Raw genomic sequence first — 27,119 nt, forward strand, 5'->3', positions numbered from 1 at the left:
TTGTTATGGACGTTAGGAAGCTTTCTTGTGGCTTGGGATTGAGTTTTTGTGGTTGTAGGAACGAGATCCGGCGAGAAACTTCGGAGAAAACACGGTGCTCGTGTGAGGACGGCGCGATGAACTTTAGGGTTTTTCGTGTGCGTCGAGCATGCGTCGGTCGATGCAGACTGGGTATCGGTCGATGCAAGTTACACTTGCATCGATCGATGCAGCTTCTGTATCGATCGATGCTTCTCCTGTTGGCATCGATCGATGCAGGTGTGGCATCGGTCGATGCTACGTCCTGTTTTGTTATTGTTTGTTGATTGTTGTGTGAAGATTACTGATACTCTATTGCTTGTATGTATAGCCCAGTAGATGGGAGGATTGCCTTACTGAGTGTTTGTAAAATACTCATGCATTGCAATATGTGTTTGTGGTGCAGGTAAAGGCAAAGGGTGATCGTGGAATCCAGGCAATGAAGAGGAGGATGTTCTAGGGACTCGGTTGATTGTTTATCTGGCATTGTTAGGTTGCTAGAACTATGTCCTAGATCATTGTTTAGGATTGCTGGTTATTTGTTTTATGATGTTTGGATCATTAGTTAAGATTGGAATTTATATTGGATAATTATATTTATTGGATTATTATTTATTGGATATTGGTTTTATTATTTCCGCTGTTGGTTGTGTTTGTGGTTAGGTGACTAGTGGGTATGGGACCACTAGTTGTAGTTTATTTAGTATATTATATTTATATATTTATTAAAAAAAAAAGGGTCGGTCGTTTCAGTTTAAAGAAAGGAGAAACAGGAACGATCCAGGTATTTCAAAAACTTATTTTCTTTCATCAAAATTTTCCGTTTTTGAAGGAAAAAATATATATATATTTATATATAAAAAAATGTTTAAAATTTTCTGTGGTAGGTCTAATGTTGTCACGGACTCAGATAGAAAATATATGTTTAACTGAAATAGAACTCATGTTACGATCGAATGGGACATCTCTTACGGCCTTCGAGACAATGCCTAGACCAGATGATAGTATAATAAACACAGGAGAAAATAGGCTTATCGCAGATGAGAGAATATATAAGCCTCAAAAACAACAGGAATTGTACAATAAGTTGTTACCTATGCTAACTGATGAGCAGAGACGTGTTTATGAAGAAATTATTCACTCTGTGAATCACAATAAAGGTGGTATGTTTTTTGTCCATGGTTTCGGTGGTACTGGAAAAACTTTTATGTGGACTACTCTTGGTGCTGATATAAGGTCTAAAGGTAATATTGTTCTTAATGTTGCTTCGAGTGGTATAGCTGCTTTGCTTTTGGAAGGTGGTAGAACGGCTCATTCAAGATTTGGTATTCCAATCAATCTTAATGAATATTCTGTTTGTTTGATAGATGCCGAATCTGATCTTGCTGATTTAATTAGAGAAGCAAAGCTCATAATATGGGACGAGGCTCCAATGAGGAGTTTGCGAGATATCATGAAGTGTGACCAGATTTTTGGAGGTAAAGTTGTTGTGTTAGGAGGTGATTTTTGACAGATTTTACCAGTTATTACGGAAGGTGGAAGGGTAGCCACAGTTTTAGCATCTATCAACTCATCTGTTCTTTGGAATAGTTGTAAAGTTCTTAAACTTATCGAAAATTTGAGACTTCGCAAAGCACTTAATAGTATGGATGCGGGTGCTCTTGCTACTTTTTCTAAGTGGCTTCTTGATATCGGGGATGGCAAAATTAACGAGTCAGATAGTGGGGATGTGGAGATAGAAATTCCGGATGATTTATTAATTAATACAAGTGGAAAGCCTATTGAAGCAATAGTTAAAGAGATCTACGGAGAACAATTTACAAGGAGGACTGACCCAAAATTCTTTAGTGAAAGAGCTATTCTAAGTCCAAGAAATGACGATGTTGATAAGATAAATCAGTTTATGCTTACTAAGCTTCCAGGTATGCAAATTAAAAAGGATATAGAAATTTAATTTTTTGAAAATTTTCTAATATTCAAAACATATATGAAATTTAATATCCTAAACAGTATTCAAGTTTCTGGACTGCCAAGCCATGTTTTGACTTTGAGAATAGGAGCACCTGTCATGTTGTTAAGGAATATAGATCCTAAGGGAGGTTTATGTAACGGTACGAGGCTGATTATTACTCAGATGGCCAATCATGTAATCGAAGCAAGAATCGTGACAGGAAAAAAGGTTGGAGATAAGGTACTTATCCCTAGGATGTATGTTAGTCCACCTGATGCAAAGTTTCCCTTTCGTATGAGACGACGACAGTTTCCTATTACCGTGGCGTTTGCAATTACTATAAACAAGAGTCAGGGTCAGACGCTAGAACATGTTGGATTGTTTCTTCCGAAGCCGGTTTTCACACATGGACAGCTTTATGTTGCATTCTCTCGAGTGACAACCAGAAAAGGATTGAAGGTGTTAATTACGGATAAAGATGGAAAATGCCAGAATAAAACACTTAATGTTGTTTTCAAAGAGGTTTTTGAGACTGTTTAATTATTATGTTTGTAATTGAACATTTTTTTGGATTTTTAGATTAAATTTTATTTTCCATAATTAGTTAAACAATTTTTTATGAACTTTGAAATACAATGTTACTCATAATATTCATTACAATTATCTGTAATATAATTAAAATTGTGGTATTTTGCTATGTAATTAGAATAGAAAATATAATTACGTAATGGTAAAAATTATTGTTTAAGGTATGATAAAGTCTTAATTTTAACAATCAAATCTCAAACACATTTAAATTAGAACCTTGCAAAATATATCTATTAAACACGAATCATGTCTTTCATTTTGTTATCATAATTTAAATAATAATATATAATAGTGAAAAAAAAAGTTGAAACGCTAAACGTTAATACGCAACGTTTAATCGTGACTCTTTGATTTCTTACAGTTCCGAAATCCCCTTTTCGTCTCCGACAAAGAGAGAAAACAGAGAAACCCTAATTCGATAGAATCATGAATATCGATTATATTTCTGATCTTCATCAGGAAAAAACCAACTGGTGTATCCAAGCCAAGGTCTTCAATTCTTGGTATGTCTACGAATTCTTCAGCAAACGAGTTCTTCTACTTGTGGATGAAAGGGTTAGAGAATTTCCCAAATGATAATTTCTACTGATATTTGATATTTTAAAGTCTTATATATTAGATTACTAACACAATTTATCAATTTTTGAAGGGTGACACAATTGAGGTGGCCTTTGTTCCAACAACACTAAAAAAGCTCCAGAAGTATATTTATGAGGGTAGATGGTATGAGATTAGGACTTTCAAAATCATCGATCCAACCCTAAGGGAGAGGAATACTCATCATCCTTTCCAAATCAAGTTTACGGAAGAATCAACCATGAATCAATTGGAAATAGTAAATTCAAAAAACTATTTCCGATTCGAAGATTTGGGTGATATATATCGTTCAAGAATCCATCATCCCATTTCTTTTGGTACGTTTTTAATATACGGTTTTAAAAAATTTCAATTATACCCTGTGGATAAAGATTTTTGCTAACTTTGTGTTGTTTAATCTTTAGACTTTTAAGAATTTTGGAACTTTGTGGATTGGTCCCTCCCATATAAAGTACAAATATAGAACTTATACATATGTAGTTTTATGTGGATGATAGATTCAGAAACAATTATTCTTAGATATTGCTATCTTTGTGTTGGTGAATCTTTATACTTTACATAATTTTAGGACTTTGAGAATTTGTTCTTCCCATATAAAAGTACAAACAGAACTTAGAAACTAAATAGTTTTATGTCTATGATAGATTTGGAAACAATATTCATCTTTTTTGAAATAAAAAAATGTCTTTTTATGGCAAAAAATAGATGTTTGCGGATGTGTAGTAGCTGTAACTGACAACAGAGAACATGCTGGCGAAGTTTTGTTCACGCAATTAAATGGCAGGTAAGACACATTTATTCCACATTTGATGTTGCAAAGAGTTTTAAGTCTCACTCTTTATAAAATGTTTGTATTAACTTCATCTGTAGGTATGAATCTATCAAGTGCCGTGCAGTAAACAACTATGCTACCCTTTTCATGTATTCATTGGACTCGTCAGGATGCCATCTCACATATCGTAACGAACCAGTGTTTTGTGTTCTGCGTTTCTGGAGGGTTGGAGAGTATGAAGGTATGACTGTTAATAGTACTTACAAGTTTTAATAAATGTTAAAGACTATCTATTTTGTATACTCATTTACAAAACTTTTATAACACTTTAAACATCTCTAGGTGAACCGTGTATTGAAAACACATTGGCCTCCTCCAAGATCTTTTTAAAACCGGATTTTGAAGGTGTAACACCCGCAAACCAAATTTTGGTATTTTGGTAAGGGTGTCGATCGACACCTCCTAGTGAGGCATCGATCGACACCAATTGTGGTCGGTTTGGTCGGTTCAATTTTAATTGTCCGGTTTGCGTGGTTGGTTTAGGGAATCCCTAAATCGAGTTTTAAAGGAAGAAAACGACCTAGGGTCGTGTTGTTTTGTCTTATTCGCCGTTTTTGAGAGAAAACACAAAGAGAGAGTGTTCTTGAGCTATTGGGAAGAGATTGAGAGATTCCTTGCTGTTCTTGGGAGATCCAAGGCTGGGAAGGTGCTAGAAGCTTGCTAGGAGTGAGGGAATTCGTTCTTGTTGGTCAGAATCTTCCTGCAAAGAGGTGAGTGCATGACCATGGCTTATCTAAGCTAAGATCTCTAGATTCTATGTGATTTGGTGTTTATGTGGTTGTTTCTTTGAGTTCTCTATGATATTTCGTTGCTGTCTGGGCTGGGTTTGGCTTCTGGGAGTGCAAGGAGCGGATTGGAGAAGCTTGGAGGCGAGATTTGGAGTTTCTGATCGAGGGAAATCGCTGCTCGGCATCGGTGTCGGTCGACACCAGTTGGGGTATCGGTCGACACCAACGCGAGGACGGCTCGGGACTTTAGCGAGTGTCGAACGACGCCATGTGGAGGTGTCGGTCGACGCAAACTAGGGTTTTCGGGAGTGTCGGGCAGGGTGTCGGTCGACACCAGTTTGGTGTCGGTCGACACCAGATAGTCAGTGTCGATCGACACCATCTGGTGTCGGTCGACACCCCTTGTTCAGTTACGATGGTCGTTGCATGCTATGTATATTGCCTGGTTTGTTCTATTGATTGTTGTTTGTGGCATGTAGAGATCTTATTGCTTGTGTGTATAGCCCAGTAGATGGGAGGATTGCCTCACTGAGTGTTTATCAAATACTCATGCATCTTAATTTGTGTTTGTGGTGCAGGTAAAGGCAAAGTGTGGTCGTGGAATCAAAGGCAATGAAGAGGAGGATGTTCTAGGGACTTGATTGTATGGTTATCTGGCATTGTTAGGTTGCTAGAATTGAGTCTTAGAGCATTGTTAAGATTGCTGGTTGTTTGATTTATGCTGTTTGGGATTAATGCTGGATATTACTTATTTGGGTTATTGGATATTGTTTTATTGGATATTTATTGGTTTGTGGTTCCGCTGTTGGATTGTGAATGTGGTTAGGTGGCTAGTGGGTATGGGACCACTAGTTGTAGTTATTTAATTATATTATTATTTATTATTTATTTATTAAAAAAAAAAAGGGTCGGTTGTTTCATTTTGGTATCAGAGCCCTTACGGTTCTAGGACTAGGGTTCATTGTGCTTTTGCTGTTGATGTTTAGGATTCCATGCTATGAGTGATTGTGTGGTTGGTCAATTGAGTGTGGCATGAAGTCCTAGAACATCCTCTTCGAGCCTGTGTTGTGATTCCACAGTAAGTTGTGTTTCTTGTGTAATAGAATTATTGTTTGCTTAGCCTTCTGTTCTTGGATGATACAGATGGTTAGGGGTGAAGATGTTGTTGGTCGCGGTCGTGGTCGTGGGCGTGGTCGTGGTCGGGGTTGGGGACGAGGTCAGGTTCCTGAGGCCAGTGTGAGTGTGACCCAGAGCATGGCCAGTGAGGAGGTGGCGGAGTCACAGGTTCATCCTAGTGTGTCTGGAGACCAGGCTGGTTTGGGTGACGGCAGGGCGGATGGGCCCGGTGTCGGTCACGGTGTTTCCCCGGGTGTGGGCGTTGCAGCGGGAGGTGCTCCAGGCAGGGAGGATGTCTTGATGGACTTGCTAGCTCAGGTTCTGCAGCGACTTCCAGCAGTTGTGCCGCCAGTGGTTGGTGGGCAGGATCCAGTAGTGCCGCCAGTGGTTGGTGGGCAGGATCCGGTAGTGCCGCCCGTGGGTGGTGGGCAGGGTCCAGCGGTGCAGCCTGTGGTGGGTTTGCAGGCAGGTGTGCAGCCGGGGGCCAAGGTTGTGGATGCTCAGTATGTGCGGATGATGGAGCAGCTGCGGCATGTGGGAGCAGGGTATTTCTCAGGAGGTACCGATCCGAGTGTAGCGGATGAGTGGAGAGAGCGGATGGAGGATATTTTCCTTTCGCTTAGGTGTTCCGACCGGTACAGGGTGGATCTGGCAGTGTTTTACTTGTCAGGAGATGCTCGTGTGTGGTGGAGGTCGGTGACAGCACGGAGGGTGTAGAGGGGTATGTCTTGGGGAGATTTTGTGGGGGAGTTTAACTCCAAGTATTTTCCTCAGGAGGCTCTTGATCGTATGGAGGCACGGTTCTTGGGTCTGACTCAGGGGAACCGTACAGTGCGGGAGCTGGATGCAGAGTTCAGTCGGCTTGTGGGGTATGCAGGCAGGGCATGGGAGCCATAGGCGGCTCATGTGCGGAGGTTTTTGTTGGCTCTGCGGGATGATTTATGGACTCGGTGCAGAGTGAGGAGCTATGCTACGAGAGCAGAGCTGGTTGAGGTTGCAGCTGGGATAGAGGATGACTTGAGGTCACAGGTGGTTGTGGTCAGTTCTTCGGTGCAGCCACAGCAGTCTCAGCCGCTTTCTGTTCCTAGCAAGGGCGGCAAGCCTGCGCAGGGGCAGAAGAGGAAGTTCGATGTTATGCAGAGATCGAGGCACGGGGGTGCGAAATGCTTTGGGTGTGGTAGTAGGGACCACAAGGTGTCTAGCTGTCCACAGAGAGGTGAGATTCGGAGTTACCATCTGGTGTCGGTCGACAACACGACCTGCAGATCAATTGGTGACAGCTTGTCCTGTGGGAAGGTTGTTAAAGGGTGGGGACCAGGGTTCGAGTAACGCCTGGCGCACCAATAACCTACTGTGGATTTGGATGAATAGTACCATTTGCCCAGTGAGGGGTTAGGATCGATGCCCTGCAGGGCCAGCTTGGGGTCCGTTTGGGCGGCTAGCAGTGAGGCTAGTGGGCTAGCAGTGAGGCTAGCGGGGTCCACGGGACGGGTTGTCACATAAAAATCGATTTTTATGTGATAACCCGTCCCGTTGACCCCACTAGCCCACCGCTAGCTTGCCCCCATAGGCCCGAAGCTGGCCCTGCAGGGCATCGATCCTAACCCCTCACTGGGCAAATGGAACTATTCATCCAAATCCACAGTAGGTTATTGGTGCGCCAGGCGTTCCTCGAACCCAGGTCCCCACCCTTTAACAACCTTCCCACAGGACAAGCTGTCACCAATTGAAATGAAACGACCGACCCTTTTTTTTTTAATAATAAATAATAAATATAATATATTAAAATAAACTACAGCTAGTGGTCCCATACCCACTAGCCATCTAACCACAACACAATCAACAGCGGAATAACATAATTAATATCCAATAATAAACCAATAATAAACCAATATTATAGCAAGGTAATATCTCAATACCAAACAACAAGAAACATGAAACCAGCAACCTAGCAATGTTTCTAATGACTCAACTCTAGCCCCCTAGCAAATGCCAGACAACATCCAATCGAGTCCCTAGAACATCCTCCTCTTCATTGCCTTTGATTCCACGATCACACTTTGCCTTTACCTGCACCACAAACACAAATTGAGATGCATGAGTATTTGATAAACACTCAGTGAGGCAATCCTCCCATCTACTGGGCTATACACACAAGCAATAAGATCTCTACATGCCACAAACAACAATCAATAAAACAAACCAGGCAATATACAAAGCATGCAACGTCCATCGTAACTGAACAAGGGGTGTCGATCGATACTGAATATCTGGTGTCGACCGACACCAAACTGGTGTCGACCGACACCAAACTGGTGTCGACCGACACCCTGCCCGACACTCCCGAAAACCCTAGTTTGCATCGAACGACACCTCCACATGGCATCGTTCGACACTCGCCAAAGTCCCGAGCCGTCCTCGCGTTGGTGTCGACCGACACCCCAACTGGTGTCGACCGACACCGATGCTGAGCAGCGATTTCCCCTCGATCAGAAACTCTGAATCTCGCCTCCAAGCTTCTCCAATCCGCTCCTTGCACTCCCAGAAGCCAAACCCAGCCCAGACAGCATCGAAATATCATAGAGAACTCAAAGAAACAACCACATAAGCACCAAATCACATAGAATCTAGAGATCTTAGCTTAGATAAGCCATGGTCATGCACTCACCTCTTTGCAGGAAGTTTCTGACCAATAAGGACGAATTCCCTCACTCCTAGCAAGCTTTTAACACCTTCCCAGCCTTAGATCTCCCAAGAACAGCAAGAAAATCTCACAAAAACTCCCAGGAACTCAAGAACAAAGCTTTCCTCCTCTTTCTCTCTGTTTTTGACAAAAGCGGCCAAAAGAGGAGAAAAACTCGAGCTCCCTCCTTAAAAACCCGAGCTAGGGTTTTCCCTAAACCAACCCCGCAAACCGGACAATTAAAATTGAACCGACCAAACCGGCCACAACTGGTGTCGATCGATGCCTCACTAGAAGGTGTCGATCGACACTCTTACCAAAATACCAAAAATTGGTTTGCGGGTGTTACAATTCTCCCCCACCAAACTAGATTCGTCCTCGAATCTCGAACAACCATCAGTCAAGGACTCCCGTGCAACCGTCTCCACGGCCTGCACTCCTCCGACCGATCTACAGAAGGTCACCTCTAGGCGATAGACTCACGCTCCAGGCGTCATTTGCTCTTGACTTTTTGGACTTTCCTTTACTCATAGGCCTAAACCTTGAGTTTTTATTGGCTCCTCATCAGACCTAAGTCTGCATGCCAAATGATATAAGGAAAAAAATCCAAACTCGTCTCTCGGGTTGCCACCCTACAGCGCGCCCCCGGATCGTCATCCGGAGTCGATATACCAACCATACTCCCGAGCCACAAAGTCTCTGAAAAATGGCAGTACTAGGAGAACCTAAGTCCCCCAAGAGTCGCGAGCAAACAATTCTGAACACGTCTGAGTCCTATCCCTATCCAGGTTTCCTTCCCGTGGCTCGCGTAAAACATCTCAATGTCTTACCAACCACATATTCCCACACCGGGATACCCCATGACCGCACAAGGATCATATATACGCCACAAGGGCCGCCACAAAGGCCAACAAGAATGTCCTCACGAGGACCGCCACCAAGGCCAAACAAAATGTCCTAAAAAGGACCGCCACCAAGGCCACTCGTCCCCAAAGGACCGTCACAAAGACCGTCTGTCCCGAAGGACCGTCACAAAGACCATCTGTCCCGAAGGACCGTCACAAAGACCATCTGTCCCGAAGGACCGTCACAAAGACCATCTGTCCCGAAGGACCGTCACAAAGACCATTTGTCCCGAAGGACCGTCACAAAGACACTCTGGCTAAACAGCCCGCCACAAAGGCCAACAAATGGCTAAAAGCCCGCCACAAAAGCCACACCATTGGCTAAAAGCCCGCCACAAAGGCCACACAATTTGGCTAAAAGCCCGCCACAAAGGCCACACAATGTCTAACAAGACCGCCACACACAGGCACTCTGACTCGAAAGTCCGCCACAAAGGCCACACAATCCCCTCCAAGGCTTCCCACTGCTAAAATGGACAAATTCTGACTCCCGCAAAACTTTCCATATTTAGCACTTTCCATTTTTGGAAACTTTCCACTTTTGGAAACTTCTCTTCACAACCCCGCCTCACGGAAACTTTGTACCCCAAACACCACCTCATCTTGTTACTGAGTCGCACAACCAACCACCCCAAGCGACCGAGTAACAAGAGAGATGGGCTGGAATACTCCATTCCCGCTCCAGCCACGGATTACAGATGGGACCAGGCTAAACAAGCTCAAGTCGCGGCTTGCTTCTCATACCACTTCTTGAACCTTGCCTTCATCTTTGCCTCAGGCTCCCAAGTCTGTTCCTCAACACCATCACAGTCCCACAGGACTCTCATCAAAGGAATCTTCTTCTTCCGAAGTTCCTTGATCCTCCTCTCGAGAACCCTCACTGGTCTCGCCTCCAAAGTCATGTTAGGCTGAAGATCCTCAGGAATCTTAGCCAACACCTCCTCTCCCTCACGGAGACACTTCCGCAACATAGACACATGGAAAACCTTATGGAATGCATGCATCACCTCAGGTAACTCCAATCTATATGCCACTGGTCCAACCCGCTCAATCACCCTGAATGGACCCATATACCTCGGACTCAACTTAGTCTCTGACAATGACCTGTTCGGACCCCGCAACATGGCCATCTTGAGGTACACTCTGTCTCCCACCTGAAACTCAAGGTCTCTCCTCCTCCTATCTGCATAACTCCTCTGCCTATCCTGAGCCTCCTTCATGTTCAGCTTGAGAACCCGAATCTTCTCTGAGGTCTCCTGAACAAAACTAGCACCAAACATGCTCCTCTCCCCCACCTGAGTCCAGCATAATGGTGTACGACATGGCCTCCCATATAAAGCCTCATAAGGAGCCATCTTAATACTCGCCTGATAGCTGTTGTTGTAAGCAAACTCTACCAGGTTCAGGTGATCTGCCCAATGGCCACCCCAATCCAACACACACATCCTCAGCAAATCCTCCAGCGTCTGGATCGTCCTCTCTGACTGTCCATCAGTCTGGGGATGATAAGCTGTACTCATATGCACCTTAGTGCCCATCTCTGCCTGAAACGCCTTCCAGAACACCGAAGTGAACTTGGAATCCCTATCAGAGACAATGCTTGCTGGCACCCCATGCAACCTGACTATCTCCCTCACATACTTCTTAGCCAAGACCGCTGCTCCATCAGTCTTCTTAATGGCCAGAAAATGTGCTGACTTGCTCAACCGGTCCACAATGACCCAAATAGCATCAAAGGTCCGTGACACTGGCAATCCCACCACAAAATCCATAGTGATCATATCCCACTTCCACTCAGGAATGGGTAAACTCTTCAGTAACCCGCCAGGAACCTGATGCTCAGCCTTCACTAGCTGACACACATCACACCTCGAAACCCAACTAGCAACATCCTTCTTCATCCCGACCCAATGATAGTACCTCTTAAGATCACGGTACATCTTAGTCGCTCCTGGATGAATAGACAACTTGCTCGCATGAGTCTCTCTCAGAATCTCCTGTCTCAACTCCTCATCCTTGGGCACACACACCCGACCGTGCACCAAGATAGTACCATTATCTGAGACCTGATACTCTGAACCCACATCCTTAGAGGCATTCACTAGCCCCAAATCCTTCTCCTGTGCCAACCGCACCCTACTCAGAAGATCTGCTCTATCTACTGCTTCCAAACCCAACGGTTCCTGTGAAACAGCACACAAGCTCAAAGCACTGATCTCCCCTACCAGTGACTCCATCTCCTGCTCCTGAGCCGAAGCTACCCTCTTCCGACTCAGAGCATCTGCAACCGTGTTAGCCTTTCCAGGATGATAGGCTATCTCCAAATCATAATCTGCCACAAGCTCCATCCACCGCCTCTGTCTCAAATTCAGCTCAGGCTGAGTGAATATATACTTCAGGCTCTTATGATCTGTAAACACCTGTACCTTTGCACCATAAAGATAAGACCTCCAAATCTTCAGGGCAAAAACTACAGCACCCATCTCCAAGTCATGGGTAGGATAGTTGCCTTCAGGCACCCGCAACTGTCGCGATGCATAGGCAATCACCTTCCCATGCTGCATCAGAACACATCCCAAACCAACTCTAGATGCATCTGTATAAACCACATAGGGTTCTCCCTGCTCAGGCAAAGCCAACACTGGCGCAGTAGTCAACATCTCCTTCAGGCTTGCAAAGCCTTCCTCACACTCTTCTGACCAGACAAAAGGAACATCCTTCCCTATCAACTTAGTCATAGGACGTGCTCTGCTTGCAAACCCCTGCACAAATCTCCTGTAGTACCCTGCCAATCCAAGGAAACTCCTGATCTCTGTGGCATTCTGCGGTCTAGGCCAATCCCTGATAGCCTGAATCTTCTCTGGATCTACAGAAACCCCCTCTGCAGAAACAATGTGACCCAGAAAGCCCATCTCACGCTGCCAAAAACTACACTTGCTCAACTTGGCAAACAACTTCTGCTCCCGCAGCTTCTCCATAACTGCCCTCAAATGCACTGCATGCTCCTCAGGACTCTTAGAATAGACCACGATATTGTCGATGAAAATGATGACAGATACATCCAGAAACTCCTGAAACACACTGTTCATCAATCTCATAAACGCTGCTGGCGCGTTAGTCAATCCGAAGGGCATCACCACAAACTCATAGTGCCCATATCTCGTCCTGAAAGCAGTCTTCCTCACATCCGCCTCATCTATCGGTATCTGATGATATCCCGACGCCATATCTACCTTGGAGAACCAAGTAGCACCCCTCAACTGATCCAACAACTCATCGATCCTAGGAAGAGGATACTTGTTCTTCACAGTGACCCGGTTCAAACCCCGATAATCAATACACAACCTGAAACTCCCATCCTTCTTCTTCACAAACAACACTGGCGCTCTCCACGGTGATACACTAGGACGGATGAATCCCTTACTCAACAAATCTTCTAGCTGCTTCTTCAGCTCTGCCAACTCTGCTGGAGCCATTCTGTAAGGAGCCTTGGATAACGGTGTCGTCCCCGGTTCCAGTTCAATGGTAAAGGGATCCAACCGAGATGGTGGTAATCCCTGCAAAGACTGAAACACATCCTCAAACTCTTCCACTACTGGAATACCGCTAACCGTGGACTTCCCCACTGACTCTGGCATAGATATAGTAACCAGATAAGCCTCACGGCCCTTCTCGATCATCTTCCCAGCCTGAATGGCTGAGATCACGAGACTCCCCGAAGTCGGTCTAATACCCTGAAAAACCAACTTCCCTCCTGAACGCTCAAACTCCACTCTACCCCGATGGCAATCCAAATGCACCCTATGCCGATGCAACCAATCCATCCTGAGAATAACATCATACAGCTCCACTGGACTGATAAGCAAATCTGCTGGCCACGACTCTCCTGCGATCTGAATATCAATTCCTCTAGCTCGTCCAATCACTCTCAGGAACTCGCCTCCCGCAACTCTGACAAGTCCTGCACGCTCTCCAGGATCCCCGCTGATCCCCGCACACTCTGCACACTCTGGAGTAATGAAGCTATGCGAAGCTCCAGAATCAAACATAACATGGGACTTAAACCCGCCCACCAACAAGGTCCCTACACAAACATCATGTGTTGAGAACCTAACACTTTATCACAGGAAACATATACAATCTGAACCTACTAAAATTCACAAAGTTTAAGTACCAGAAAATATACCTGTGATCGCCCCGGCACTGGTTCCACCAGTCTCAGCTGTCGTGTAAACCCGAGGCCCCTGCTCAATCCGTGCCACCTGCTGACCACCAGGCTGCACCTTCTGCAACGCTGCCACGGCTGCCGGCTGCAACTTGGGACAAAAAGGCCTGATGTGCCCTGTCTCCCTACAGTGATAACATACCCGAGGTCCTGTCGACGGAACACTCCTCTTGGGACAACTAGCAACCCTGTGATCTCTGCTCCCACAACTGAAGCAACCTGCATCACTCGGCTTCTGCGTAGCCTCCCATTTCCTCTTGGTTCCCTGAGCATGCCTACCGCCCCTGCTAGAACCACCCTGCTGCTGAGCCTTACTAGGCTGAACTGCTGGAGTAACCGACACTGACTGTGCCCGGATATCCTCCTCAATCTCTGCTGCAGTCTCAACCAGCTCTGCACGCGTAGCATAGTACCTCCCTCTACAATGAACTCTCAAATCGTCCCGTAGAGCTCTCATGAACCTCCTGACCTGAGCCTCCTCAGACTCCATGGCCCGACCCCCATAACATAGAAGTCGACTGAACTCCAAGTCCAGCTCCCGCACTGACCGCGTCCCCTGAGATATCTGAAGGAACTGCACCTCCATCCGGTCCAATGCCTCCCTAGGAAAATACTTGCGGTTGAACTCCAAGACGAATTCAGCCCAAGTCATCTCCCTCTGCACCCTCCTAGCAACCACGGATCTCCACCACAACTCAGCATCACCACCCAAAAAGTAGACCCCTATGTCCACCCAAAACTCCACAGGACATCTCAGAGTATGGAAGTTACGTTCCACACTCGTCCTCCAAGCATCCGCAGCTGTAGGATCTGTACCACCCAAAAACCTCTCAGTGAACAGACCCTTCATCTCCTTGAGCATAGCCAAATAACGTCCATGCTCTCCCACATCCGCAACCACTGGCTGCCGCTCCTCCGCCACCACTGGTGGCACTACCTGAGCCCGAGCCGGTACCACAGGTGGTAACCGCTCTACCAACTGTGCTAGCAAAGCCGCAATGTCAACACCAGGGACTCCACCCGCTGGGACCCCCACACCCGGGACCCTAGCATCACCGGCCACTGGAGCATCAATACCGCCCCCTCCTGCCACACTCACGGAATCCCCCGGAACATCCTGCGACTCGCCAACACCCTCAGCTGTCACACTCTGGTCCTCGGTCTCACTAACCACTGGGGCTCTACCCCTACCACGACCACGTCCGCGACCATGTCCGCGTCCACGACCTTGACCAGTCACAGCATCCTCTCTAACCATCTGCACTACCATGAACAGAAGGCTAAGCAAACAATTTCTATTATAACACAGAAACATAAACTCACCGTGGAATCACACACTCGGCTCGAAGAGGATGTTCTAGGACTTCATGCCACACACAATTGACTAACTCACATAATCAATCAAGACATGCAATCCCAAACATAATGAAACGACCGACCCTTTTTTTTTTTTAATAATAAATAATAAATATAATATATTAAAATAAACTACAGCTAGTGGTCCCATACCCACTAGCCATCTAACCACAACACAATCAACAGCGGAATAACATAATCAATATCCAATAATAAACCAATAATAAACCAATATTATAGCAAGGCAATATCTCAATACCAAACAACAAGAAACATGAAACCAGCAACCTAGCAATGTTTCTAATGACTCAACTCTAGCACCCTAGCAAATGCCAGACAACATCCAATCGAGTCCCTAGAACATCCTCGTCTTCATTGCCTTTGATTCCACGATCACACTTTGCCTTTACCTGCACCACAAACACAAATTGAGATGCATGAGTATTTGATAAACACTCAGTGAGGCAATCCTCCCATCTACTGGGCTATACACACAAGCAATAAGATCTCTACATGCCACAAACAACAATCAATAAAACAAACCAGGCAATATACAAAGCATGCAACGTCCATCGTAACTGAACAAGGGTTGTCGACCGACACGAGATGGTGTCGATCAATACTGAATATCTGGTGTCGACCGACACCCTGCCCGACACTCACGAAAACCCTAGTTTGCATCGACCGACACCTCCACATGGCATCGTTCGACACTCGCCAAAGTCCCGAGCCATCCTCGCGTTGGTGTCGACCGACACCCCAACTGGTGTCGACCGACACCGATGCCGAGCAGCGATTTCCCCTCGATCAGAAACTCCGAATCTCGCCTCCAAGCTTCTCCAATCCGCTCCTTGCACTCCCAGAAGCCAAATCCAGCCCAGACAGCATCTAAATATCATAGAGAACTCAAAGAAACAACCACATAAGCACCAAATCACATAGAATCTAGAGATCTTAGCTTAGATAAGCCATGGTCATGCACTCACCTCTTTGCAGGAAGTTTCTGACCAGTAAGGACGAATTCCCTCACTCCTAGCAAGCTTTTAACACCTTCCCAGCCTTAGATCTCCCAAGAACAGCAAGAAAATCTCACAAAAACTCCCAGGAACTCAAGAACAAAGCTTTCCTCCTCTTTCTCTCTGTTTTTGACAAAAGCGGCCAAAAGAGGAGAAAAACTCGAGCTCCCTCCTTAAAAACCCGAGCTAGGGTTTTCCCTAAACCAACCCCGCAAACCGGACAATTAAAATTGAACCGACCAAACCGGCCACAACTGGTGTCGATCGATGCCTCACTAGAAGGTGTCGATCGACACCCTTACCAAAATACCAAAAATTGGTTTGCGGGTGTTACAAAAATACTGAGGAAGTTTGAGGTGTGCCATCCTAATTTTAAATCATCTGACTTGATTGTAGTTGATGATAAGGTAATTTCACATTGTGTATCCCCTATGATAATTTTCAAACAAAAAAAAATCATATTATGTTGCTTATATATATTTTTAATAATATAGGGTAAAAAATTCAAGTGATGATGCGTCCTCCTTATCGTGACATCTTTTTAAACGATATGGAAGAAGGTGACTGGATAACGTTATCAAGATTCTCACTAACCATTGTTGATGGTGTTTTGAAGTTAACTGATCATCGTTTTATGATACATTGGGGAGACAAAACATGGTTTAAAAAAATCCATCCTTTGTCTTCCAAGCAGTTTTATTCTTTGGTATCATTTAATGATATCAAAAGAGGGAAATTAGACCCTGATCATTGTGTAGGTGAGATTAAAATAATTATATTATTTTTTTTTAAGAAATACCTGAAAAATAATTTCTAATGCAATTCTTATGAACAGACATTATTGGAAGAGTGTACACTGTTGGAAATCGTTTTGATGAAGGTCCTCCATATAAAGAATGGGATGAGTTGTACGTCGTTCTGGAAAATATTGAGTAAGTCGTTCTATTAACGAAATATGATTTAACAATATGTTCGTGTTCGTTAATGACTCTAATTCTACATAACGTATAATTGTAGGTTTGAACGATTATCATGTCGTTTACCAAAAGACTACGCGAATGTCTTTTTCAATGACTGGATACATTGTGATTTTGATATAATATGTGTGTTACGTTTTGCCAAACTTGAGACTATCAAAGGTTTGAATTATTTATACACGCTGCAAATATTATTGTTTATAATTGAAAAATATAAATCAATTATTTATTGTTAATGTAGATACATGGATGGCAACAACGGTACACAATTGTACAATGGTCATGATCAATCCTCGATGTTCTCAAGTCACGCAGATGTTTGAGGATTTTGCCTTAATGGAGAACTGATATTGATAATAATTAAAGTGTAATTTGATATATTATAAAATAACTATTGTATTTGATCTCGGCCTTTTAATTGATTTTTAAATTTATGAAATAACCGATTTGGTGATTATCATATAAAAAACTTATTTTGAAGAAATTCTCAGCGAGTTTTGTATAAATAATATTAACAGATTATTTGAATTAAAGATTGAATGAGTTTAATTAAATGATTTGAAACTGAACATTATAATTATAGTATGATCAAATCAAAGAATTCTATTATATTAGATATATATATATATATATAGATATCTAATTATGTTATTTACGGATAACTAATTATGTTAATTACATAAAAATATGTAGATAATATAAAATATAGCTGTGAAAATGATAATATTTTGTTAACAAGCTTTGCAGTCAGTATAAATTAATAAATATTTTAATTTTTATCATGCGGAAATTTTGGTGGTTACAACATAATTTGGAATGTAGATATCTGAAAAATATTGATTACTTATACAAAATAGAAATTTTATAAAAATGACGGGAAACATGACAATAATGATTTACTAATTTATGATTGTTTTACAAATACCATTAAAGTTTTCACGATGATAAATATAAAGAATATTTGACAATATCTTTAGATGTAAATATTCGAAAACAGATTTATGTATTATGTATATATAAATACGTTTGACAGACAGAACTCTCTAAGAATTCTTTGAAAAAAAATATTATTATGGCTAACCTCCTATCCAACGCTATTAAAAAAAAGTTCGGGAAGAGAGACTATTTTTTCGATGTGGATGACCTAAACCCTTTCGTTCATGAGTGGAAAATTAACGTAAAAATCTGAGGAAATTTGAGTGTCGTCATCCTCTTTTCAAGTCAACAGACTTAATCGTAGTAGATGAGAAGGTATATTTATATTATATAATGTTTTATAAATTTAAATATAATTTTATTTACTTATGTATAACGTTTACGTAGGGTACAAAAATCCATGTATTGATGGGTTCTCGTTATCGTGACATCTTTCTTAACGATTTGGAAGAAGGTGAATGGATTATGTTATCAAGTTTCTCATTAAGCAATGTTGATGGCGGTTTTAGGCCAACTGACCATCGTTTCAGAATACATTGGAGAGATGGGACATGGTTTAAGAAAATACTTCCTTTGTCTTCAGATCAATTTTACTCTTTCGTATCATTCAGTGATATTAAAAGTGGATATTTTGATTCTGAATATTGTGTAGGTAAGGGTACCAATTTATTTTTATATTATATGTTAAGTTTAAAGTGCTTGATTAGTTAAATTATTGTATAAATTTTCGTAGATCTTATCGGAAGAGTCTTTAGTGTTGGAAATACCATGGAACAAGGTCCACCATACAAAGAATGGAATGATTTATTCGTTGTTCTTGAAAATATTGAGTAAGTTGCTCTAAATTATTGAGCTTTCTTATTTAAATTTCAATGATTTGAGAAGTTCTCAGTGATGATAAATTGTAGGGGTGAACATTTCTCATGTCGTTTACCAAAAGACTACGCGAACAGCTTCTATGACCATTTGATACATCGTGACAATGATATTATCATATGTGTATTACGCTTTGCCAAGCTCGAAAGTAATAAAGGTTCGGACCATTTCTTGCTGATAAATCTATAATTGCATTTTTAATAAAAAGTTAACTAATTATCAAATTTTATTAATGTAGATACATGGATGGCTACCACAGTGCACAATTGTACCAGTGTCATGATCAATCCTCCATGTCCTCAAGTCACACAGATGTTGGATGCCTTTGCTGATATGGAAATTTGAAATTGATTTTTTAAAGTGCATGACTTTTATACTTCATATTTATAAGATAAAATAATACTTTAATCCTCTATGATAATGTGATTGGATTTTAATTCGATTTATAATATTATTATATTAATTACCTTTTGAATTCATAATAGACATCCCCACTGATTTTTACATATTCATGAACCTTTCAATTATGTAGTTAAAAGGTGTGGATGTACCACCCCTTCGAGTCGATACTTTTTATGCAATCATTAACACCTTATAAATTCTTATAGTCGAGTTTAAAAACTTAAAACCAAACTACTGTCTTTTCAACTTCTTCATTTCACTCTCTTACTAAACTTCTCTCTAACTAAAATACTTTTTTAAAAGACAAAAAAAAAATGGTGAGATTTGTGATGCTCGACAAATTGTGTCCTTGGACAATGGGATGGAAGATTCGTGTCAAGGTTTTCTGTTCATGGAGAGTGAGAGATCGTTCGAATGATGTGTCGACAGAACTAATCTTGGTAGACGAAGAGGTAAGTTATACAAAATTATTTCGTTGTTACTTCATATGTATTCGTGTGTCTAAATACTTTGGTAAATCATTCTCTGAATTAGGGTACATTTGGACATGCTACTATCCCGGCATCACTCAATGGTGTTCCGGAATTTAAATTGTCGGAGGATCGAACTTATGTTATAGAGAAGTTCGAAGTCAAGAGTGACAGAGAACAGATCCAGAAAACTAAAAACGGTTATCGGATCTTCATTACAGACAAAACTATAATCAGTTTTGCAAGAGATCCTATCATTTCCAAATCTTTTAATAATCTAGATTTTAAACGTGTTTATGATAATGTGTTTCATGGAAGATGGCCTTACGGTAAATCAGACTTTATAATGGATTGTTTTATAAAAGATTAATTTGTTATTTTTTAACACATATTATTCGTTTTTATGGCAGTTAATCTGATTGGATGCATCACCAATATGGGTGAAATCAAGAGTTTCAAAAAAAAAAGATGGTGTCTATTGTTGGAACTTGATGGATCGCTACATAAAATTCACTATCGAGTCGATTGAGTAAGTTTATATATGAATAGTAATATTTTAAAAAACTGTTTTAAGTGCTTGATAAAATATGTAGATTGACATTAGTATATCAACAAACCTTTTTCCAAAGGGGATATGTACTTGACTGCTTTGCAACAGGAGTCTATGCCAATCATATGTTCAAAACTTTCAAACTGCGTAACAGGAAGAGGGTCTGTCTGTTCAAAATGTGGAAAGCAGTAAGATTCGGAGGTGATTACGTTTGTTTATAGATAATTAGTTTAGTAATTCAGTACAGTTTATTATGATAATGAATAATTTGTTTATTTAACATCGGTAATGCTAGATGATAATGTTCTCCTAACCAACGGCGATGGATGCTCGGAGATTGTCGAGAACCCGAAGAGTGCAGAATTTGCAGACTACATGTTCATGTAAGTCAGAGATTTACTCTGGATGGTCTTTCGATTATATATTTTAGAAATATGTGGATGTATCTGACTAACTTTAAATATTTAGGTACAATTACGTTGATCATGGTGAGTCAAGAATCAAAGATTTGGATGATACCGACTATAGGTTCGATTTAGACCTTAGGTAATAGTAAAATCTTACTTTATTTGATTAATGATTAGTTGATATGAAAAAATACTGATTAGAATTTATCCTTCTGCAAAATACAGAGATTCACTTGACTCCTATATTCATCTTGCTGTTGAGGACTCCTTTGAGAAGCATCGAAGACCTTATTGATAACTATGCTCAAAACCGTTCTTCGAAGTTCTGTATTTTTGAAAATTATTGGAAAACACTTTTGTGAGTATATATTTGATGATTTTTTTGGGATTTAATAAAATAATTACAATATTATTTTTCTGGATTATTATTAAATTTAGTTAGTTGCAAATTTCAACTTCTTCATTTCACTCTCTTACTAAACTTCTCTCTAACTAAAATACCTTTTTAAAAGACAAAAAAAAAATGGCGAGATTTGCGATGCTCGACAAATTGTGTCCTTGGACAATGGGATGGAAGATTCGTGTCAAGGGTTTTCCGTTCATGGAGAGTGAGAGATCGTTCGAATGATGTGTCGACAAAACTAATCTTGGTAGACGAAGAGGTATGTTATACAGAATTATTTCGTTGTTACTTCATATGTATTCGTGTGTCTAAATACTTTGGTAAATCATTCTCTGAATTAGGGTACATTTGGACATGCTACTATCCCGGCATCACTCAATGGTGTTCCGGAATTTAAATTGTTGGAGGATCGAACTTATGTTATAGAGAAGTTCGAAGTCAAGAGTGACAGAGAACAGATCCAGAAAACTAAAAACGGTTATCGGATCTTCATTACAGACAAAACTATAATCAGTTTTGCAAGAGATCCTATCATTTCCAAATCTTTTGATAATCAAGATTTTAAACGTGTTTATGATAATGTGTTTCATGGAAGATGGCCTTACGGTAAATCAGACTTTATAATGGATTGTTTTATAAAAGATTAATTTGTTATTTTTTAACACATATTATTCGTTTTTATGGCAGTTAATCTGATTGGATGCATCACCAATATGGGTGAAATCAAGAGTTTCAAAAAAAAAGATGGTGTCTATTGTTGGAACTTCATGGATCGCTACATAAAATTCACTATCGAGTCGATTGAGTAAGTTTATATATGAATAGTAATATTTTAAAAAACTGTTTTAAGTGCTTGATAAAATATGTAGATTGACATTAGTATATCAACAAACCTTTTTCCAAAGGGGATATGTACTTGAATGCTTCGCAACAGGAGTCTATGCCAATCATATGTTCAAAACTTTCAAACTGCGTAACAAGAAGAGGGTCTGTCTGTTCAAAATGTGGAAAGCAGTAAGATTCGGAGGTGATTACGCTTGTTTATAGATAATTAGTTTAGTAATTCAGTACAGTTTATTATGATAATGAATAATTTGTTTATTTAACATCGGTAATGCTAGATGATAATGTTCTCCTAACCAACGGCGATGGATGCTCGGAGATTGTCGAGAACCCGAAGAGTGCAGAATTTGCAGACTACATGTTCATGTAAGTCAGAGATTTACTTTGGATGGTCTTTCGATTATATAATTTAGAAATATGTGGATGTATCTGACTAACTTTAAATATTTAGGTACAATTACGTTGATTATGGTGAGTCAAGAATCAAAGATTTGGATGATACCGACTATAGGTTCGATTTAGACCTGAGGTAATAGTAAAATCTTACTTTATTTGATTAATGATTAGTTGATATGAAAAAATACTGATTAGAATTTATCCTTCTGCAAAATACAGAGATTCACTTGACTCCTATATTCATCTTGCTGTTGAGGACACCTTTGAGAAGCATCGAAGACCTTATTGATAACTATGCTCAAAACCGTTCTTCGAAGTTCTGTATTTTTGAAAATTATTGGAAAACACTTTTGTGAGTATATATTTGATGATTTTTTTGGGATTTAATAAAATAATTACAATCTTATTTTTCTGGATTATTATTAAATTTAGTTAGTTGCAAATTTCAACTTCTTCATTTCACTCTCTTACTAAACTTCTCTCTAACTAAAATACTTTTTTTAAAGACAAAAAAAAAATGGCGAGATTTGTGATGCTCGACAAATTGTGTCCTTGGACAATGGGATGGAAGATTCGTGTCAAGGTTTTCCGTTCATGGAGAGTGAGAGATCGTTCGAATGATGTGTCGACAGAACTAATCTTGGTAGACGAAGAGGTATGTTATACAGAATTATTTCGTTGTTACTTCATATGTATTCGTGTGTCTATATACTTTTGGTAAATCATTCTCTGAATTAGGGTACATTTGGACATGCTACTATCCCGGCATCACTCAATGGTGTTCCGGAATTTAAATTGTTGGAGGATCGAACTTATGTTATAGAGAAGTTCGAAGTCAAGAGTGACAGAGAACAGATCCAGAAAACTAAAAACGGTTATCGGATCTTCATTACAGACAAAACTATAATCAGTTTTGCAAGAGATCCTATCATTTCCAAATCTTTTAATAATCAAGATTTTAAACGTGTTTATGATAATGTGTTCCATGGAAGATGGCCTTACGGTAAATCAGAATTTATAATGGATTGTTTTATAAAAGATTAATTTGTTATTTTTTAACACATATTATTCGTTTTTATGGCAGTTAATCTGATTGGATGCATCACCAATATGGGTGAAATCAAGAGTTTCAAAAAAAAAAGATGGTGTCTATTGTTGCAACTTGATGGATCGCTACATAAAATTCACTATCGAGTCGATTGAATAAGTTTATATATGAATAGTAATATTTTAAAAAACTGTTTTAAGTGCTTGATAAAATATGTAGATTGACATTAGTATATCAACAAACCTTTTTCCAAAGGGGATATGTACTTGACTGCTTCGCAACAGGAGTCTATGCCAATCATATGTTCAAAACTTTCAAACTGCGTAACAGGAAGAGGGTCTGTCTGTTCAAAATGTGGAAAGCAGTAAGATTCGGAGGTGATTACGTTTGTTTATAGATAATTAGTTTAGTAATTCAGTACAGTTTATTATGATAATGAATAATTTGTTTATTTAACATCGGTAATGCTAGATGATAATGTTCTCCTAACCAACGGCGATGGATGCTCGGAGATTGTCGAGAACCTGAAGAGTGCAGAATTTGCAGACTACATGTTCATGTAAGTCAGAGATTTACTTTGGATGGTCTTTCAATTATATATTTTAGAAATATGTGGATGTATCTGACTAACTTTAAATATTTAGGTACAATTACGTTGATCATGGTGAGTCAAGAATCAAAGATTTGGATGATACCGACTATAGGTTCGATTTAGACCTAAGGTAATAGTAAAATCTTACTTTATTTGATTAATGATTAGTTGATATGAAAAAATACTGATTAGAATTTATCCTTCTGCAAAATACAGAGATTCACTTGACTCCTATATTCATCTTGCTGTTGAGGACTCCTTTGAGAAGCATCAAAGACCTTATTGATAACTATGCTCAAAACCGTTCTTCGAAGTTCTGTATTTTTGAAAATTATTGGAAAACACTTTTGTAAGTATATATTTGATGATTTTTTTGGGATTTAATAAAATAATTACAATATTATTTTTCTGGATTATTATTAAATTTAGTTAGTTGCAAATTTTAACATATAGATATTTTTTTAAATAAAAATTTTAAAAACCATTTTTATAATTTACAAAATAACTTTTATTTTAATAACGATATATGGTAATTTACAACTGCTTGATGAATTTCATTAAATCTGAAAGAGTAAAAAAATGTTAAATATACTTTTTTAATAATGATAATAAGCATATCGAGAATATTCATAAATGATATGTTTACATTCCTCATCATTATCGTTTTAACAAAATAAAGTAAGAAAATATTCTAAAAAATTAAAAAATCAAGTCGGTTGTATAACATCTCTATAAATATTTTCAGGCGTTTACTACTATCTTATCTGGAGAATTAGATAAGAATATATTGTTTGGTGAGTTGTTAATTAACTTTGTTTTTAAAAGTTATATTTACATGAAAAAAATAAAATATTAATTCGTGTTTTTTTTTCGTAGATGTAATCGGCCAAATCGTCAGTGTTGGAAATCTTGATAGCGTCAAAACCAAAGGGAAGGATAATGTCAAATTGAGCTTCGATTTGCAAGATTTAACGTATGTAACTTTAGTAAATATTTTGAAAATTAATTTAATCTAAAATAAATAACTAAATTTTATTATTTTTCATACATTCGTAATATAGTGGAACCCGGTTAAATTGCACGGTGTGGGGGGATCTTGCAAAGGACTTTGATACACAAATAAAAGAACATCAAGATACTGTTGTCGTTTGTGTAATAAGATTTGCATGCCTGAAGGAGTGGAAAGGTAATATCTTACTTTCGGAAAAAAACAAAACTTAAAGCTTATAATTGTCAAATCTAACGTTGCCAATTAAATCCATGTTACAGGAAATTATAGTATTTCCAATGCTTTCAACTCTACCGATATTCTCATAAATCCAGTTATGTCTGAAGTAGACGCGTTTCGAAAAAAGTAAGTATACATATATGTATATATATGAATATATATATCCTTTCTATATTATTCTGCACGACATGCTTTAATCATACACATATTCTTATTATTATCATAACTATATAGGTTGCCTACTGATGCTGTTGATTTAGTACAACTTGATGATGACCCAAGCCCTCAGAAACCCAAGGTGACATTATATGAGGAGTTTTTCATTGTGAACGAAAAGAGTACTATGGACCAAATCGTTTATGCACTTGAGGTAATGATTCAAACGTAAAATTGATATCGTGATCTTATTTTTTTCTGAATTATAATTGGGATAATAAATGTTTGATTAATTCTTTACAGGCGCGAACATGTGTGACAATCGCGACAATTCACTCTGTTGAAGTGTTACCCAAATGGTATTATATTGCCTGTAAAGTTTGCAATAAGAAGGTGCAGCCATATCCACCAGAATCTCAAGCTGGAAAGGATTTACTATATAGTTGTGGAGTTTGTGATTCTGATGTTATGGAAGTTGATTACAAGTAAGTACCAAATTGTCTCTTAAATTTAAAAAAGAATTGTGGATTATAACTATACGCACATTTAAGTCGTACCAAACTGTTTATAAGGTATAAACTCATACTTCATGTTGGGTACGGAAGTTCACAAAAAATTAAGCTGCTCTTCTTTGACGGTCTTGCCCAACTATTTATTGGGAAAAAAGCAGAAGAACTAGCTTTGGAAAAACCTAAAGTAAGTATAGTATCATTTGAATTCTTTTTGGTTTAAAGTTATAAAAACAAGTATTAAATCAAAATTTGACATTTGTTCAGGACGATACTGCACCTATTCCTGGAAGTCTCTCTGCCTTGGTTGGGAGGACTATGCTGTTTAAAATTTCGATTACAATCGAGAATTTAAAAAGCGACAAGTCTGCTTATGTTGTCGAAAAGTTTTGGGAAAAGGAAGACATGGTTGTGCAATTTGGAAAGGTACTAAAGTAAACAAAAAAAAACATATATCCATAATATCATTATGAATTCTATACCTTTTAAATCTCAATGTATGTAATTTCAATGTAGGAACTATATGGAAGAAATGAACTTTCGAATAATTCTTTGGATCTCGACGACCATAAGTTGCAAATCGCACCAGCTGAAATGAATTTGACTTCATCTAAGAGAGATTATACAGACAGCAATATAGGATCGACTGGGGGTCATAGCATGATGACAAGGAAAAAAATCAAATCTGAACCCCGAGATTGAAAAAATTGCGTCATTTCAAAACATGATATTGGTTAATTTTTATTTTCATCTTTTTGTTTTGTTTTTTTTAATTGAAATTTTTAATTATTTTGAACAATTAAGCACGCTTTAAAGCTTCTTAGCGTATTTGTATTGGTCAAACTTTAATTCTATCAATTACTATAATTATGTTACAATAAACGAAAATTAAAAATATATACAATATAATTTAATAAATATCATACTATAAAATCATTTGGGAAATTTTAATAGTTAGAATATCTCTAAACCCCAACCTAAATCTTTTTAAACATATTTCAAAATTCCATAAATAATGATAATATCTTAAAAATAAAAGGCCAAATTTAATGGTCTGAATATTCAATATGATAATTTAAGAAAATGACCATTAACGATTATGTTAACAAATATTTTTACATTAATAACTTAATGGTAATCCTAAATATTTTGCTTTTTCAATACGAAATTTTAGGAAATATAATATTATCAAATGTGTAAACTTAATTTATACATTTTATATGTATATATATATATATAAGTCTTATTAATTTACCATGTCAACTAGAAAAAAAAAAAAAAACTGAACCAATTCTTAAGTTCTTGCTGTTT

General features: G+C 39.2%; 1 protein-coding gene and 1 pseudogene across 1 annotated transcript; both read left to right on the forward strand.

Moving 5' to 3' along the window:
* Positions 1-19,149, forward strand: part of LOC147926992 (uncharacterized) — a 29,311-nt pseudogene extending 10,162 nt beyond the window's left edge.
* Positions 19,150-22,792: 3,643 nt separating this feature from the next.
* Positions 22,793-26,510, forward strand: LOC147926993 (uncharacterized). The gene is made up of 13 exons (XM_087487263.1): positions 22,793-22,930; positions 23,014-23,278; positions 23,795-23,882; positions 23,968-23,987; positions 24,108-24,233; positions 24,792-24,888; positions 24,977-25,101; positions 25,185-25,269; positions 25,378-25,513; positions 25,603-25,784; positions 25,872-25,995; positions 26,076-26,234; positions 26,325-26,510. Exons 1-13 carry the CDS (start codon positions 22,793-22,795, stop codon positions 26,508-26,510), a joined length of 1,731 nt encoding a protein of 576 aa, XP_087343389.1.
* The last annotated feature ends 609 nt before the right edge of the window (positions 26,511-27,119 follow it).

The sequence above is a fragment of the Camelina sativa genome, chromosome 15 (assembly GCF_030686135.1).
Source record: "Camelina sativa cultivar CO46 ecotype springtype chromosome 15, ASM3068613v1".
NCBI classification, from domain to species: Eukaryota; Viridiplantae; Streptophyta; class Magnoliopsida; order Brassicales; family Brassicaceae; genus Camelina; species Camelina sativa.

Excerpts from the sequence above, each read along its gene's own strand:
- LOC147926993 (XM_087487263.1), top strand. The coding sequence starts at position 22,793 with ATGGCGAGATTTGTGATGCTCGACAAATTGTGTCCTTGGACAATGGGA. Across the intron at positions 23,279-23,794 it reads CCATGGAAGATGGCCTTACG|ATGATAATGTTCTCCTAACC; the intron begins GTAAATCAGAAT and ends CGGTAATGCTAG. Across the intron at positions 26,235-26,324 it reads TGGTTGTGCAATTTGGAAAG|GAACTATATGGAAGAAATGA; the intron begins GTACTAAAGTAA and ends ATTTCAATGTAG.